The sequence below is a fragment of the Amia ocellicauda genome, chromosome 2, assembly GCF_036373705.1.
Source record: "Amia ocellicauda isolate fAmiCal2 chromosome 2, fAmiCal2.hap1, whole genome shotgun sequence".
Taxonomy (NCBI): domain Eukaryota; kingdom Metazoa; phylum Chordata; class Actinopteri; order Amiiformes; family Amiidae; genus Amia; species Amia ocellicauda.
Window position 1 is genome coordinate 30,726,576 of NC_089851.1, and position 18,811 is coordinate 30,745,386.

General features: G+C 39.3%; 2 protein-coding genes across 2 annotated transcripts in view; one reads left to right on the forward strand and one right to left on the reverse strand.

The window, feature by feature from the left end:
* Nucleotides 1-963: 963 nt before the first annotated feature.
* On the reverse strand, nucleotides 964-18,621 carry wrnip1 (WRN helicase interacting protein 1). Its single transcript, XM_066722680.1, has 7 exons — nucleotides 17,560-18,621; nucleotides 13,243-13,437; nucleotides 11,730-11,968; nucleotides 7,230-7,453; nucleotides 5,496-5,651; nucleotides 4,387-4,466; nucleotides 964-3,801 (listed from the first exon to the last, which is right to left on the reverse strand). Exons 1-7 carry the CDS (start codon nucleotides 18,190-18,192, stop codon nucleotides 3,520-3,522), a joined length of 1,809 nt encoding a protein of 602 aa, XP_066578777.1. The 5' UTR covers nucleotides 18,193-18,621; the 3' UTR covers nucleotides 964-3,519.
* The window catches only part of mylk4a (myosin light chain kinase family, member 4a), a 44,538-nt gene continuing 37,621 nt past the window's right edge, over nucleotides 11,895-18,811 (forward strand). The window contains exon 1 of the mRNA XM_066722667.1: nucleotides 11,895-12,031. Within this exon, the coding sequence (XP_066578764.1) occupies nucleotides 11,976-12,031 (56 nt within the window). The 5' untranslated portion in view covers nucleotides 11,895-11,975. The remainder of the gene's footprint in view (nucleotides 12,032-18,811) is intronic.

Sequence of the window (18,811 nt, forward strand, 5' to 3'; positions counted from 1 at the left end):
TACAATAAAACTGCATTTTTTTTTTTAAATACAGACGTGTGACAAATTAAAGGAAAAACCTGAATAAATTAGTGGAGGACCATAATGAATGCAGATGCCTCCAAACAGGTGTACTGCATGATAAAATTAAGCAAATAACATCCTATCATGCTCTGTGGCATGTACACAAATGCTGAGCAGGCCCAGTTGATCTCAATTTTGGATCAAGATGGCAATAGAAGAGTTCACTGAGAAGAGGCACTGCTCTGAAGAGATGCTTTGTTTTTTTTCATTTGAAATGTTGTGACCTCTTACAAGTGACCCCCCCCCCCCCCCATCTATCACTGTAGCCATTAAGGACATTTTCTCTGAGCTCTGAAGTATACAAAATGTGCAGTTGAGAAATACTAGGTTTACATAATTAATGAGTTCTCAAGGTAAAGAATAGACATTTGGTTGTCTTGACATTTGCATTTTCCTGGGTTTTGTCAGCTAGGCATATCATATCATTATGTTTTCCCCTTTAGTTTGATATCTCCTTTCTAAACAATGCAAAAAGTCATTAGATTCATCAGTCATTCGTCTATCCATTTTCAATAACTGGGTCATCCTAGTCCATCCCATTAATTAAGGGTATTTTTTTGAATGTGGATCAGTTTGTGAGCTTCTCCCAAGATACTGGTGATTTCAACAGACCCATAAAACCAACTGGAATCATTTACCACAATTATATACCTCTTCTGTACAAAGGTTACTGTGACTCGTAAACTTGTTTGAATATTACACAATTATCAGCCCTGTAACCAAATCCAGTCAATCCTCTTGATCAATGTATGCACTTAACTAGATTCAGAGGCATAATGGCCCTAGTTAGTCTAGGGAGTGGTCTGTGAAATAGAGACCTCTTGGTACAAAGTTTGCTTAGGAACACCCTCTCAAGCATACAAATGTAAAGATATAGAAGTCTTTAATTTTTTTTAATGAATATTATTTATTTCTTATCAGACGCCCTTGTCCAGGGCAACTCACAAAATATAAGAGCAATACAAAGTGCAATAATACAGTGCAGTTCAAGGCATAATACATTTTACAAATTCAAATTTACACAAGTGTATATGAGATATACAGTAAACAATATATAAGGTCTTGCATCCTAGATTGTAAAAGCTGGTAAGTGCAGACAAGATGTTAAGTCAAAGTTAAGAGTTAAGGGAAAGGGAGCGTCAAAATAAAGGAAATCACAATAAACAATACAAGTGCTAGTAATGCAAAGGCAAGAGTATGACAAAACATTGTATAAGTGCAATCTTACAAGAGAACAAATGACAAAATTACAAGTAGAGTCTGAAAAGATGTGTCTTGAGTAAGCACCGGAAGGAGGTCAAGGACTCTGCTGTTTTGACTTCCGTGGGAAGGTCGTTCCACCAATTAGGGGAGTGGAGAGGAGGCAGAGTTAGTCTTTTGGCACCACAGTGGTCTGGAGGGGATGTATGGGGAGACGAGGTAACTCTGTGTAGTCTGGTCGAGACAGCGGGAATATATGGCCTTCAACTTGTTGGTTTCATGATTAAAGTTTTAAACTTTCAAATATTTTTGAAATCAGAGTGTTGCTTCAAACAGAAGTACATTTTTAAATGTTCTTGTAACTTCAATTGTATCATCATATTTTACATTGTAGCATAAGCTGTACATGCATGTCATTTTCAATGAAGGTGGTTAAAATCAAATTGCACTTCACAATACTTTTGGAATCTCTGAATTATTTTAATTTTCTTCACTTTCAACCTAGAGGTGTTGAAATGTTTTTATTAAGATGAACATAGATTTCTGTAGTGTCACCTATAGGGTTCCATATGTAACTGTGGAAATAGCAGTAACAAAACACAGGTGTAGGTGTGTGTGTAAATATATATACATATACACATCTAAAACATATGGTACTGAACAATTTATCACCAATTTGTTTATTACAGAATTCAGTTTGCAATAATTTAATGAGTGTTAAATTAAAACTCCATATAAGTTTTCTAAAAATAACTAAAAACACAGACCAGTATATGTTATTGTATAAAAACAAAACAGAACTTTTAATTAGCAAATATTTATTATACAAATCAAAATATTCTGAAATCAGTGAATCACAGTGCACAGTACATTATATTCTACATTCATGTAAACAAAAGAAAGCTCCTTTTTATCTTTAATATAAAGCATCGTATATTGCTAAAGAGAAGAGCAATTGAAATTAAATCAGAGAACAATAACAAAAAACAAACAAACAAACAAACACAAAACTTATAGAGAGCTTCATTTTGAAATTCACAACAATAACTCCAATGGAGAAAAGACAGACTCATTTCTGTGGAGTATCAATTTATAGAAGAGTTGCATATGAATATTTAAGGTTGAAGGCAAGTCAGAATCCTTAGAACCAGTCAGAAAATAAATGAATTAAACAGAACAAACTATCAACTTGTTAAGATACTTTTCCAACACAGCCATTCATATGGATGCATTTTGGTAGTACTATAGGGTTGAACTTTGTAACAAAACCCTTTGCAATGAACAAGGTGAACTTAAAGAACAGAACTCCACAGCTGCTCACAGCAATAGTTCGATAAAACTAGGTAAAAATGACTGCGGTTGTTCATACAATCCACAATAAAGTTGTTGCAATTTACTGTAGCTTCACTGCACAAAAGTTGCAAATCCTAAAAATATTGCAAAAAATGTCAAACATGTTTGCATTGCATATGTTAGAGAAAGTTTATGGACAAAAATAGACATACTTTATTGGATTGCCATAACTGTAGTTACAACAAATCAAGTCAGAGTTATGTCGTCTTAGCTCTTGTTAGACTGTAGTATGCAATTGCTTCATATAACATTTGCAAAATATAACTTTAAAATGCAGCATAAGTGTGGAAAATTGTAATATGTATAAACTAAAGGTTACATGAGTATTTGTATTTATTTAACAATAATGATGTTAGAAAAACATTTAGGCCAGAGTTGCATCTCTAGGACAGTTAACTGTTAACAGTTAAGTGTGGCGGACACATCAGATGCTTTTTCATGTTTTTAAATGTAGAGTTGACCAGCTATGTATTTAAAATTTGGGAGTGTGTTTTGTGCCATTTTATGTTTGTTATTATTGGTTATTTGGCTGTACCCTAACTCTGGTAAAGCTAGAGGAACACAATGCTTCACCTTTGAATACATATTTTACTAAAAGAGACTCATTGGTCAAAAATGATTTAAGTTTACAATTCATTAGTTGTGTTTTGACATGAATTATTGCAAGAGGATTTTTAATGGTGTCTAAATTTTTCACTGCACAATTACACTCCTGGCCAGCATACAGTTAACAAAGCTGTGTGCTGTAAAGGACCGGATAGCATCCAACACGAGTAACCATTTACAATGAAATGCAGCACTATTGAAAGTTACAGTAATTTTTGGCCTTGAACTAAACAGATATTCTTCAAAACACTGATGAAATGCCCTTATCTCATGCTAGGTAATTGATCTACGGCTGGGCTACACATCACTGGGTGTCCAGTTAAAGAAATTGACACCTCTCAGCTCGTCTGGCAGGTACTCCTGCTCCACTGGGCCACTGAATGCAGGGTTGTATTTGTAGCCTTTGCCATAGTCCAAGCTCTTCATAAGCTTGGTGGGGGCATTGCGGAGGTGCAGGGGCACAGAGGGCAGAGGACCTTTGTGATTGCGGAGGCAAGCCTTAACGCTGTCATAGGCTTTGTAAATCTCAATAGATTTAGGAGCCCTGGCGAGGTATACTGCACACTGAGCCAAAATCACCTGGAGAGAGACGCGAGAGAAACACTGTCAGGAGTGAGCACTGCCAGAGTTAAACAAGCCAGAGCAAGTCAAGAGAACAAGTCAGAATTAATAAATACATAATTTGTACGAGTTAATTTAATATGGAATCTGATGCTCCTCATTAGAATTGCGACTTTCCTACGATTTCTGATCCTTGGAAGTGCTTGACAATCATCCAACATTTTTTTCCTGAAATCTGATAATAAACATTTTATAAGGTAGGAACATCATTTATAAAAGAGAGTAGGTTAAGACGCTTAAAAAAATAAAAATAATAAATCTGAAAATACATTGTCCATCTCTTTCTTAATTTGTTAAATTCACAAAGAGGGAATTTGGGGACAGTTTGACTGTGATCACCAACAACAGAATTCTTGAGAAGCTGAGGTTTTTAAAAGGAAGTGATACAATCAAAGTAAACCTTGTGAGGGGAATTATTGCTTGAGGGGAATTACTATTATACATTTGTTTTCAATTTAGATTCAACAGTATCAGCAGCAACGTTTTTTTAGGGTTCTGTTGCAGCAGCAAGTGAGTATTCAGGTTCAGTTAATTTTAATTTACCTCACACTCAGGCATCCCAATAAAATGACATGCTTGAAAAGCAGAAACAGCTTGAGTTAGGGCCAGTGGGTCTGACAGTCCTGTCAAAGAGAAAGAATCCCGTAAACATTTATGCAAGAAAGCACTCAAACTCCACTCACATTAATTGATCTGGAAAATGGCTACTCCACATGCTCATGCCACATAGCATAAGATACCTACAGCACTACTGAAACTATTTTCTAGCAATGGAAGGCTATTAAACGTAAATGGAGATAATCAAAATCGATTTAATATTATTTCAAAAATGGAGTAAGGCAACATATCACTGTATAAAACCACAGTTTACTGTAATGGTCTCTAATGGAACCATCCAATACTATTTTAGCAGATTAAAAATCTGATATTGATCCAATCCTGTGGACTCTTTTCTTCAGGTTCTCTCTTCTCCTGCACACCAGACACTCCTCAAACTCCACTGCCAATCTTGCATTTAGAATTACACAATGTTATTACAGGCGCTATTGTAAAAACACTACATTTAAAAAAGAAGACCAAACTGTATTTCAAGTCTTACAGGTTATTCATGTTGAATGCAGAGAATAGGTCAATTTCACCACCTACCACTGCAATGGCTTATTATGCCAATCTTTTTGCCAGAAAATAAACATTGAATTCCATGTATCACAAATCTTTAACTCCAAGAGAATGTTGTTTCAGCTTCCAATAGTATTTAAAAAAAACACAATAGTCTACGCATTTTATTCCCCCCCCAAAGTAAACCAATTGTATTTAGAATATATTCACTGATATTGGCTGATAAAGTAAGATTGGCCTTTGATCAGTGAAGTCACATCTGAGGTTTAGAAGTACACCAGGCCAAATACAGGGGAGGACACTGGAGCGAACAGCCCACTGATTAGTGTTGGGACTCTTCTGATCACTGCTAGAGTAATTTTCCACCACACCTATCAAACCCTCTTAAGGGTGTTTAGTATTCTTATAAAGAAGTGTGTGATGGGAAACATGCAAGTCTGATTTATTCTAATTGAATTGAGCTCTACGGGTAAATGAGTGTGTCCATTACAGTGGCCACTACAAACTATTTTTCCTACACACTTGTTCCTTACCTACATCTTCACTTGCAAACCTCACGAGTCTTCTAGCCACATACAGAGGGTCCTCCCCTCCCTCCAGCATGCGCCCCAGCCAGTAGAGGGCAGCGTTCTCATGGGAACCCCTCATGGACTTGTGCAGAGCAGAAATGCAGTTGTAATGCTCCTCACCTAACACATGGACATACATGGGAACAGGATTCATTCATGGTATTCAGTCGGACACTAGGTTGCTGAAAAATGTCATGAGTCACACTTATGGTAAAGGCTTGTCAAGTATAAAAGCATCCCATGACCTTGTTCTTTGGATTGGGAACACTTTGGTCAAATTCTTCAATGGAGACAGACTTTATTATGTAATGGTTGTTTTGCCACTCAGTGACTGTCCGTGCTCCGAGTAGTAATATTTGCCTCAAAATTGACTCAATTAAATAATTTTTTGTTTACTCATAATCAAGTAATGCATTGAGTGCCAAATGGCTCAGTCGGTCTGTGTAAATCATTGTTTGAGGCATGTCAGATAAGGAAACCCCCTAGAGACTTCACTGACAGGGACACTTGAGTAATGTTTTGTTAACAATAGCAAGCTACTTGAAAGCACAGAACTCATTCTGATGCACAGCTGTGTAAGGAAGACATTTCCCAGTGTTACCTCCTATTAATAGCAGACATTGTTTTTCAGCTCTGCATTAGACCATATCTTATCAGAGATTTAAGATTAAAAAATAAATTAAAAAAAATGGTATCCAGAAGCATCATCTCCCTGTTGGAGGTAAGGTTTCATAAGTACCTCTTTAACATTGCTTTTAATTTCAAACAACCTCTTGACAACGCAACTTAATTCCTATACCGTTACATTCTTCAGCTAAGCCTCTCATGCGCTTGATGTTTCGGATGCCGGCCCCGCACCACTAATAAGCCATTACGCCCTTCTGCAACATCTAAAGCACCCAGCATGTTGACATTACTATTCCTGATGGCTTCAATTCGGAGAATCCTCTAGCCGTCTCGCTGTGTCGGTCCAACACAAACAATGGGAGCACAGTGCAATCTCTCGCTGGCTTTCAAGTTGAGCTCCCACTAATAACTGTGACAGCTGGGCTCTTGTCGGGGCCCGGGCAGAGGCGTCAGGTGGTCTCTGACAGAGGAGAAAGAGACGGAGGACGGCGGCTCCTCCGTTGAGACACCACTTTTTTCTGAAGCGTGCAAATGGCGTCGGAGCGCGGGAAACGAGGACGACACTGGACACGACATGGGCTGCATTAACTCAGCCCTGGCATTCGAAACCACAACAGCAAACCCATTCCGACCTGTAGATTAACAGCTGCTAAGTGATTCACAAATGAACCCCAGAGCTATTCCTGCTAGCTGATGCCTTGGATAAAGACGGCAGCTAAATTAATATATAATATAAATCAAAGGAAGAGTAACTGCTGATTCCAGTGTAGGTCCCTCGGATAATGAAATGTGAAACTTTCACAGAGGTAATGGAAATTTTAAATGGTTTTCAATAGTAGATAAACAATAAATAGAACACACAAACTTTGGACCCTGGTCTTCTTCATGTAGGACCATTATAAAAGTATTATTTGCTGGTTAGGTGCTGCTTAAAATAGGCATCACACAGACAGAAATAAACAAAACTCTTTTACAAATACAAAATTTTAAAAGGAAGTTTTATCTGAGGTTAAACAGAACAACACTGGCCTTAACTTAGTTAAAATTAACACACTTGTTAGTGTGACTTACCAGCCCTGTCGTACAATATGTGGGATCGTTGGAGTCCCTCTTTGACATGGTCTTCATTAACTATAATGTCTTGCGTGGCTTCACTGGGCTGCATGGAGCCTAGTTTGGCTGCGCCGATTCTTGCCTGTACTGCAAGTTGTAATCCGTTTAGCCCAGTTCTGGCATCACCGTCGCACAGGTGGGCTATGGTGCTCAGAGCTTTCTGTTCAATTAATATCTTTGGCCTGCAAAACAGGGAAACGATGGTGTAAAATTTAAATTGCAAATAAAAAAATAAAAAAAACTGTGCATGCATTATATAATAATTTCCAACTGTGTAATTGTCAAGATAAAACAAATATAATGTCATGTGGTTGCACAGGACTGTAAATGTGTCTTATTGTGTGAGGCTAGTTAAATTTGAGCTCTAAACAGTCGGAGATGGACAGGCCAGTCAGTGGTGGAGAATTACAAGAGAAGTTAACCAGGATGGTGAAAGAACCTAGGCTTGGTTCCATGTGGGGCATGAAATTAAATCCAAGCACCAAAGGGAGCTATAAAAAGGGGACTCCTGTCCTAACTACTTAACTGAATATTTCAGTATCATATGAAAACAAGATATTTTTCTTTGGCACCACACATTTCCCCGTCTCTACTTTCATCACACTCCAGTGGGTAAGTTAATGCACTAATGGGAGTTCAAGAATATATTTTTAAGCCTAGAATTACTTGCGTGTTGAAACAAAAAAGGGAATTTAAAGCAGCCACATCAGCAAGGGCCAGGAAACCAGAAAGCTGTAGGCCCTTCTCCTGCCCGATAACACAAGAAGAACAAAACCACGGAGGGCGAAATCCTTCCAACACTTGTATGCATATACTGCTGGACAAATCACTATATAGCCAATACACATTATAATTAACTAATACGGAGCCTCACCATAATGTTTTAAGACTCATTATTTGGCCAAACTGACTGGCAGACTAAGACAGCCAGGTGGCAAAACACTGTAGCCAGAAAAACTTTTAATTAAACATCATCTTCATACCATTAAGTTTCCATTGCTGAAGCAGGGCGCCCTTTTTCACTCACTAAAGTCGGTAATCAGTGCATTTCAAAGCTTGTGTTGTGTTATGGTAATGCAATCTTTTAAACCTACTAAAAGATATGCAAGTAAATGGCTACACCTTGGGAGCATTCCAGGTAAAGTGACTCTCATCGCTGTTCTCCATTAGCCTGTGTGTTTAAACACTCAGCTCTAAAATGGAAGGGTTGAATCTCCTCCAAACAGGCCAGCATAACTATGATTTCAGAACATATTAAATATCTGTGACCAGGCAGCCTTTGCTTAGTTACAAATCATAAACAGAAACACTACTAAAACAGAGATTCAAGTATAGTCAGAAATAACAACACACTTGTCAGATTCCTAGTTGGGACACTAACAGTTAAAAAGAAAAACATTTTTTCCTGGTATGGATCGGTCTTTAACCTACTCTTAAACCAATCTGGCCTGACACAGAGAAGACTTATGAAATAATGATTGCCTCCCCCTGAGGATGAATGCCTCGCTGTGCTTTTATCAGTAGCGGTATGCCATCTAGAGAATGTCTCTCTCACACAAGCAAACAGTTTGCCACTGCAGTGCATAACGGACTGTACAAATTGCAAATATGAAAGAAACGCGTCTATTGTACATAAGGGTAACAAAGCTTTGCAGTAATTTATTTGATGTTGCCATTACCATAATCAAAAGCAAAAGACGTGGGTTGTCACCACTGTAGTCGAGAATGGCGATAACTATATTGGACAATTAAGATCGCCCCTCATAACGAACAAGCTGTAGTTTCTATAACAGGTCTGTGGTAATAATGGGGGGCGTCTCCTACTGAATCATGGCATGGCGTGACTCATGCCACATGAAAATAGTATACATTAGTGCTGACTGAAATAGATTCCAGCACACATGCCACAAAATGCACACAAAATAATGTTCTTGCATTATGTATGCACTTGATATGAGCCTAGGATTTATTCAGATAAATGTATGAAGTTGCTTTGTAAATGCTTTTTTCGTTGTAATAATTGTGGGCCACTGCTTAACATTTTTTATGAAGATATATTTTGATTTGTCGAGTAATATTCTAGTATTCATATCATATTCGTTACACCAAAAAAAAAAAAACTATAGCTTCCAGACATTTTATATACGCGTGTGTGTGTGGATGTAAATGCCTGCACACAAACAAACTAAATAGTTCTAAGAAACAAGTATAACTATTCATCTATAAAAGTAAACCATAGAGCAAAAATAATTATTAATTGATAAACAAATCACTGCTATGGTGAAACCCTACAGCTACTTCTGGATTTTGTTAAATAACTAGCCTTGAAGGGTAAGAGTCTCTGCATTACAAATGGTATTCAACTCCTATGAATTGACCAGCATTCAAATAAATACAACAACGTATCTTAAACAGAAATCTAATTAGTGCATTTTAATTCATTATGTTGGTGTTTTTAGAACTAATCATTGAGCACTGAAGTACAGTACAGCACACAAGTCAATTAACGATGGCAATTAGATATAAACATACATCAAGCATATGATGTGACTTTTTTACGAGTCAGCTCCTATGACAGAGGAGGTTGCGAGTACCAGGAGTGCACTGGAAGAGATTTAGAAAGAATGGAAAGAAGCGTCGCAACGGAAACATCGCCCTAGCACTGCCCAGTTTGGAGCCAACGATAGCCTGTTAGCCAAATTCCGCTCGTCATTTTAAAACTATGCATCTTGCTCTGGTTGCACTTGACAAGTAAAAGCCCATGAAAACCTGATCATAGTCCAGTACAGCCAGAACATTGCGTTCGCTGATGCTGTGTGGAAAGTGTTATGTTTTTTAGTGTTATGTTTTGTTGCCATGAATTTCTATAATGATACTACATCAGTCTGGTCTTATAAACTTAATATTAATCTGCTGCGGTTTAACATCTTTGACCGGTTTCAATCAAACATAGTACTTATTGTTAAATAAAGTGACAATTTTTTCAATGGTATTGTCAAAAAATACTTCACTTTTAATTGCACTTTAGAGACTAAAACTGCTAATGTGGTATAATGTGTAACAGTGCATCCTCAAGAGGTTTTTCCCAAGTGAATACAAATACATTTAGAATATTTAGACCAGACTCTGGAAACAGGTTTATTTCCGATGTAATGCTTGGTATACAACCTTAACGTTGACGATATGCAAGTATTTTTCATTATTAAGAAGCTGTTACTGTTTGGTTGTTTAAATCAGGGGTTCCCAAAGTGCAGCCCGGGGGCCAAATGCAGCCCTCTAGGATGTTTTGTGCGGCCCCCAAAGGCCAACCTTCAGCCACCCCTTTTCTGAACCTTTACTATATTTTTACACTTTCAGAACATTTTCTGTTACAAATTGCATATGGCATTTTTTGGGGGAAATAAAAAAACAATTAAAGTTCATAACTGTTTCCTAACTGACATGTATAGAAAATAAAAAGGTATGATTTGGGACAGATTTCATTTTCATTGGTGGTTCATTTTCTACTGTGGCCCCTCATCCCATGCAACCCAACTGGCCCTCCATCACCAGACACTGGGAACCCATTGGGTTTAAATTATTTCAAACACTGAAGACAGATGTATGTCAGCCAGGTCACCCAAAGTGGAAGAGACTTTTCCTGCTTTATCTCTGCCCTCAGATTGGAAGACACAAGTATTTTATCATGTGCTGCCTGCATGACCTCTAATCAACCAAGTGGCATGCCAGGCAAGGAATGTCAGCTGCTCTACTAGTTGCTTCTTTCTTTCAGACTGAGACCCCATTAAATGTCTAAAACACAAACTCAACTGATTTATGGACCCAGAACTGCGGTGTTAACAATGCCATATCCACAAGAACAAATAGGTTATACTGAATATGTAGTGATCATTTAAAAAATAAATACAAGAAGTTAAATAAATCCAAAGAAAACTGAACAATGATAAAATTCAGAAAATTAGAAGGGAATTCAGAAGGCCTGACAAATGAACACTGAGGCCAAAATAAAAGGCCTTTTCCTCTATTAAGTGAGGCAGACAATAAGGACATAAACATTTCAGAGATTAAATTGAATTAAACAATTCCCAAGAATCAATAAGGAAACGTTTCCAAGTCCCATGGTTAATACATCTCCGCTACACTTTGTTACGAGTAACATCCATGAATTAAAACGATTTTCAGAGCATCACGTTCAAAGGGAAGCATGTCCACTGACATCACAGAGAAAAAAAAAAAAAAAAAAACTAATTGAAATACCAGCCCCAGGCATTCTTCCCCCGTTGTAACCCACTTAAGCTATAAATAAATCTGAGCCCTCAGGTAGCTTGGCTTGATGCTGACCTATGGCTGGGCAGGCATTCCAGAGGGTCGTCTCCATGCTGGGCTCTCCCGGCAACACATGGCCTTTGGGGATTGCAAACGCTCAGTGATAACAAGCTGCATTCTCCTGGCACTTACTCAGAGCTGCCACCGCCGGCCTCCGAGTCAGCGCCGTCCTCCTCCTGCCCCAGCACTCTTATCCCCAGCAAGCCCACTGCCCGCAGCAGAATAGCCTCCATCGCTTCCACCGAGAGCTTCTCCAGGACGATGACACGGCAGCGGCTCAGCAGGGCTGCGTTCACCTGAAAGGAAGGGTTCTCCGTTGTGGCCCCAATCAGGGTGATCGTGCCGCACTCGACGTGAGGGAGGAACGTGTCCTACGAGATGGGAGGCAAGGAAAAGAAGGTGTTCAGCATCGCAGATATGCAGAGAACCCCTGGGTAAGTCTGCGCTTGCTCTGGCGTGTCTTACATCCCTCTACATTTGGCGATTCTTGCCTATGGATAACAGTGGGGCTTTACATTTTAGCACCTCTTTCCCTGCGGACTGGGACTGAGCACGAGTGCCATTTCTTTAATAGTGTTCACAGGTGGTCATTCAAAATACTTTGTTTTAAGGCATACAAGCACTCCTTAGAATGTAGTTCATCTAACTGGAGAGGAGAGAGACCCTGAACTGTGACACAGACTGTACATTTTATTATTTGAATCCAAATGCAGACAATCACAGACATTCAGTGTTGAATGAATGCCACAATAAAACCAAAAGTCTAGAAAACCAATACTTGCCGAATCCATATATTACTGTAAAATCTAGTTGTTCAGGGATTATCAAATGCTTTCGTTTCTGACTGTGAGGAGAGAATATACTATTGTGAAAGGAATACAAGAGAAATGTATAAAGTGCACGGATAGCTGTTCTACATTGTTCTTTAGAGGAAGAAATTAGATCCGAGACATCTAAAGTTACAACTTTCTACTTAGCCAGTCTTCAAATCAGCCCAGCCAAGGGTCAGTTTACATAAATGCACCTCTAATTATAGGCGTCTCTTTTTCTGGAGATAGCAGTTTGAATAACTTGGCGTTGTGGCAGGGAAGTCTTTTAACCAACCACAACTGTTATTTCCATTTTCTATGTTGATTGTCTCAGTATCCAATTATGTGAAGACACTACACTCAATGCACTGAGTGGGCTTTATTTTTTATAATACATTTGTTAATATTGTGTTAAGGGAACATCTTTCTGAGCTCCAAAACAGTAATATTTACGTCTGTATATTTCAGGGTATTCACTTTCATGACAGATAAGTGTGGACAGACTGTTAAAGTGCCATTAATAACCAGACTCGGGCTACTAAGTACGTGAAGCCGTTGCCACGATACCAAGTCTATCAACAAATAATACACATGCAAAGCCGTCTTTCACTGACAATCTTACTGGTATAGTGATTTTCCGATTTAACAGGAGCTATGTATTAATTTGAAAAAAGGAAATTAGATTAAAAAAATAAGGGGATTAATTCTACTTTATTAAGACCTATTTTTCAGGGATTAGAGTTGTATGAACGACATGTGTTACATGCCATCATTTGTTTCTTTGTCTCCTGAGGGAGACGCCGGTTCTGGCTGGCTCTGTTAGGAGATGACTGTACCTGCTGCAATTTGTTGAACCGGTGGATCTCATCGATAAACAGGATGGTCTTCCTTTTAAAGAGTCGCAGCTCATTCTGCGCATGTTTAATTGCCTCTCGCACCTCGTTCGTGGACGTGCTCGTGGCAGACAGAGTGACGAACCGGACAGTGTTTCTCTTTTTGCTGCCACTTGCAATAATGTGAGCCAGGGTTGTCTGTAAGAAAATGAGAAAAGATTAAAGCATTAGAGAGAAAGATCAGTGTCTTGTTATAGGGAAGATAAACCATTAATGGGGGAAAACTAAATAAAGACATACATAACAAAATATTTGTTGAAAGTATTCTGAATTGGCTAGTTCTGGAACAGCCTATACCACAGAGTGTCATAAGTAAAAATCAAGTGAAAACATTTCTGCTTTTACAATCCACAGTGGGGGAAGTGAAAGACATACTTTGGTTTTACTTTTATGAAATGAGAAGGCTACTGCAGTTCAAGTATGACACCTTCAGGTTTGGAGAAAAACAAAATACTTGTATTATTGAGTTAAATTAAAGGATTAGTTAAATGAAAGGTTTAGCAAGCACATTTAGCTTCACTGCACAATGTCCTATGGACAGCTAGTTTTAAACATATGATGCATAACATGAATAAAACTGAACATCTTTAAGCAAACACCGGATTAAACGGAGAGAGAGATAATACAGTAAAAGTGAAACAGTTACCTGTATTAAAAACATGGCCAGTGTTTTCATTCACTTACCTAGAGCTTATTTTATATTTTAGTTTCTCTTCATTAAATGCATAAACATTCACGTCATTTTCTTCAATTCAATTCTTACAATAGGGACCAATTAATTAAATTCATATAGACTGCACCAATTAAATTCCCCTGTACATGAATTCCTTCAACGCAACTCCTTCTGCAAATCAATTTATAAAATTACAATTGCATCCCATCATTCCATTGTTTTATTACAGCATTGTGTGCCTTCAGCTTTAAATATAAAATTATGTGCATCTAAAAGATAAAATATTTAAATATCTTACAAAACTAGGGTAATTAAAATTAAACTTTGTATTAAAATGTACAAATAAAAAAAATGTAACACCTGTACTCAATGGCGTTTGTAATTAGATTAAACTTCTGAATATTTAAACAAATAGCATTACACTCTCATGTGCATCATATCATGCTCCTTCTAATTCACACAAGTTTACATTCACATTACAATTGACTTGTACTGTATACTGTACGTTTACAGGTCGTGTGAAAGGTGTCTCTAATTGTATTTAGAGATATTATCCCATGCAGTTTGAGCTAGAGTACAAAGCTGCGTGAAAGTTAGTCTCTTAAGCAATAGCAGTCATCTTTCATATGACCAATTAACTTATCATAAAATCACACACTTAAGGATTAGACGCACATATCTTTACAGTGGAACAGAAACAACATTTGTTTATTAACATTTAAGAATCAACCTCCTTTCTCTCCTATTAAGGAATAGTATTCTCAGTGTAGCCTCAAGTCAACACATGTAATTCTCAGTGACAACAACAGGTGCCATTAATTACATTGTGTTGTGTTAATTACATCGCCTATGTGTTGACTTTTGAGAGGATTTTAAGGCTACACTGAGAATAATATTAACTTTTATTTATTGTTGTATTTATTTTACAAGATGGCCCTAATAAATCAATTCAGACTTGTAAATCTTTCATACCATCCAATAAACTACTGAAAGGGCTCTAATGAAACCCAATACCCAGACAAGAGCAGTGTCATGTTTTGGCGGCAAATGCAGGCACTCAACGCTGACCCTTTTCGCAATGACAGGCATCCCGCAGGCCGAGGAATCTCTGCATAGCAAGAAACGCAACACACTTAAGAGCAGAATTCCTCCTGCAGCACAGATAAACCCAGCTGTGTGATGTTATTCTTCCACTTTTCAGGCTGCTGTACAAAGCTAATTGTGGCCACCTGTGCCCATCATTTACCATGGAAAGGAGAGAAGGATTAAATGACAGGGAGTTCACAAAGATGGACATAAAAGCAGGCAGAAAATAAAGTCAATATCAAAGTACAAACCACAATCAGCAGTGCTTGTTACGTTGTGCATTTGTTTATAATGCACAAAAAATAAAGATAACACAATGTCAAACTGGATTAGTGGGTGGAAGAAAGAGCTTGGAATTTTCTTAAGGTTTGGGTGGAACTGAAAACGTGAGAAGACTGCAACTCACAAAGCAGAAATAAATAAATTAATTAATACATCAAATATAAAAGTATGTTTGGGGCTTCCATCTAAGCCTCTCTATTGTAAGAATCCAGAAAAGCCCCTGTATAATAAGGACATGTATAAAAATAGGTCAAGCTTCAGCAGCTGCAGGATCTTTTGTACCCAGTCCACTCCTGTCAACGACAGGCTCTATTCCAGCACAGGAAAGACTGGGCTAGCTGGGTTTGCTCCAGAATGTGGAAATCCCTGGCTTTTAGGACAGCTAGGGTGACACCCAGGACAAACATGCTTTTCAGCCTCAAAACATATCCGATGTATCCATAACAGCAGTCAAAAATGCAATATTTTTAACCAGCCTATGACATAAAGCTCATGGAATATAGATAGGTACTTCAATTAATTGTCAAACGTATTTAAATAGTAACAGTGAATAAAATATAAAAACATGCATTGCCTACATGCATACAATGATGGTTTCTGCAACATGCATTGATTTCCTATTTATAAATCATGCTTACTGCTTGCATTTCCCCTTGCCTGACTTAAAGAATAAAAAAATATATACAATACAATATACACTCACCTAAAGGATTATTAGGAACACCTGTTCAATGTCTCATTAATGCAATTATCTAACCAACCAATCACATGGCAGTTGCTTCAATGCCTTTAGGGGTGTGGTCCTGGTCAAGACAATCTCCTGAACTCCAAACTGAATGTCTGAATGGGAAAGAAAGGTGATTTAAGCAATTTTGAGCGTGGCATGGTTGTTGGTGCCACACGGGCCGGTCTGAGTATTTCACAATCTGCTCAGTTACTGGGATTTTCACACACAACCATTTCTAGGGTTTACAAAGAATGGTGTGAAAAGGGAAAAACATCCAGTATGCGGCAGTCCTGTGGGCGAAAATGCCTTGTTGATGCTAGAGGTCAGAGGAGAATGGGCCGACTGATTCAAGCTGATAGAAGAGCAACTTTGACTGAAATAACCACTCGTTACAACCGAGGTATGCAGCAAAGCATTTGTGAAGCCACAACACGTACAACCTTGAGGCGGATGGGCTACAACAGCACAAGACCCCACCGGGTACCACTCATCTCCACTACAAATAGGAAAAAGAGGCTACAATTTGCACAAGCTCACCAAAATTGGACAGTTGAAGACTGGAAAAATGTTGCCTGGTCTGATGAGTCTCGATTTCTGTTGAGACATTCAGATGGTAGAGTCAGAATTTGGCGTAAACAGAATGAGAACATGGATCCATCATGCCTTGTTACCACTGTGCAGGCTGGTGGTGGTGGTGTAATGGTGTGGGGGATGTTTTCTTGGCACACTTTAGGCCCCTTAGTGCCAATTGGGCATCGTTTAAATGCCACGGCCTACCTGAGCATTGTTTCTGACCACGTCCATCCCTTTATGACCACCATGTACCCATCCTCTGATGGCTACTTCTAGCAGGATAATGCACCATGTCACAAAGGTCGAATCATTTCAAATTGGTTTCTTGAACATGACAATGAGTTCACTGTACTAAACTGGCCCCCACAGTCACCAGATCTCAACCCAATAGAGCATCTTTGGGATGTGGTGGAACGGGACCTTCGTGCCCTGGATGTGCATCCCACAAATCTCCATCAACTGCAAGATGCTATCCTATCAATATGGACAACATTTCTAAAGAATGCTTTCAGCACCTTGTTGAATCAATGCCACGTAGAATTAAGGCAGTTCTGAAGGCGAAAGGGGGTCAAACACAGTATTAGTATGGTGTTCCTAATAATCCTGTAGGTGAGTGTATGTATTGTGTCGAGAGCTAAACCAACACACCATTGCAGCAGTGCTGTAGCTGTAGAGCTTGTGTCCGCTCTTGCGCATGTGTGAAGAGGTGCGTGTTTATGCAGGTGTCCGTGTACGTCATACAGCGCCGGCCTGTTCTGCGCAGTGATTGGCTGTACTGCGGGCAGCGTTTACGCGCGAAAAAACGTCAACAACAACAACAACAACAACAACAACAACAACACTGAACTAAACAAAAGCAGCGATGACTGGACTGCAGTAAATAAATAACCATCTATAACTCCGGGTGTGCGGAGCCTACCTTGCCACATCCCGGCGGTCCCCACAAAATGAGCGAGGGGATCTCCTGCGACTCCAGCAGGGACCGGAGAAGCGTGCTTTCTCCCAGCACTTTACTCTGGCCGAAGTACTCCTGCAGAGAGCCCGGTCTCATGCGTTCCGCCAAGGGCCTGCCCTGGTCCAGCGAGCATACACTGACAGCCCGCCGCGCCTGGGTCGAGTCCGCAGGCCCGCCGGGACAGGGGCTGACAGCCGCTGTATCGTCCCCGTCGACAGCAGACCCGTTTGTAGTCTTGCTGTTCTTCATAACCAGCTCTGCCCCGCTGTTAGCCGCAAAGGCTCGCTGTTTCCTGGGGAAGAAGGCCGCCGCTTCACTTGCGCTGGCCGTTTTCTTCTTGCTGTTCTGAAACACGGAAAACACGGTATTCACTGCCGGCAGATGATCTCCGCTGCTGGGCATCATGTCTCCGCCGGCTGCGGCTTCACTCGACAGGCGGCTTTTCTTGGGAGGCGGCGTGCTGTCGTGTGAATTAGTGTCATCCTGCTCTTTATCCCCGGCGGTCAGACAGCTGTCCAGGTGCGCGTTGATGGACGCCTCCTCGAAGTCGTTTAAGCACACGGGACACTGCACTTTGTCACTTCTTTCCAGCGCCATGTTTCCTGTGAGGCTTAGCACCGCCTATTCACTGCGACCAGACGTGCATCAAATGCATGCAATAGAACAAATGCAAGTAAACTGTCGTTTTAATGATCGTGTGCTGTTTCAGAAGACATCACATATTAGAAAAAGTTTAAACTATTACAAATCGTGTCCGTGCTGAGCAGCCCAGCTGACCACGCCGCAGGTCATGTGACCCGGTTCCGCGCAGTCTGGGATTTGTAGTCATTCAGCAACAACAGCATCACTGTTCATAGCAGCGGGCAGAGCTCCAGCTGTGAATACAGTATCATATTGTGTTTAACTGTTTGCCATGTTATATACATTATTATTGTTATTAATGTAATATTAGTATTTTATCTAATTTGTATATTATTGCAGGTGCATCAGGGTTCTTCGTCTGCTTGGCTGCATTGTGTGTGTGTGTGTATGTTCATCACTTTTGGTATTTTTAATAAAAGTAATTCATTCCACTGTAGCATAAGATTGGCTACTGTAATTGTGTTAGTATAGCTTGATTTGGCTACATTTAAACCTGTCCTGATTTACAGCATACTATACAGCAGGTAAAGGCAAGTTTCTTCCTTGTGTTAGTCAATTGTTATTTATTAGTTAT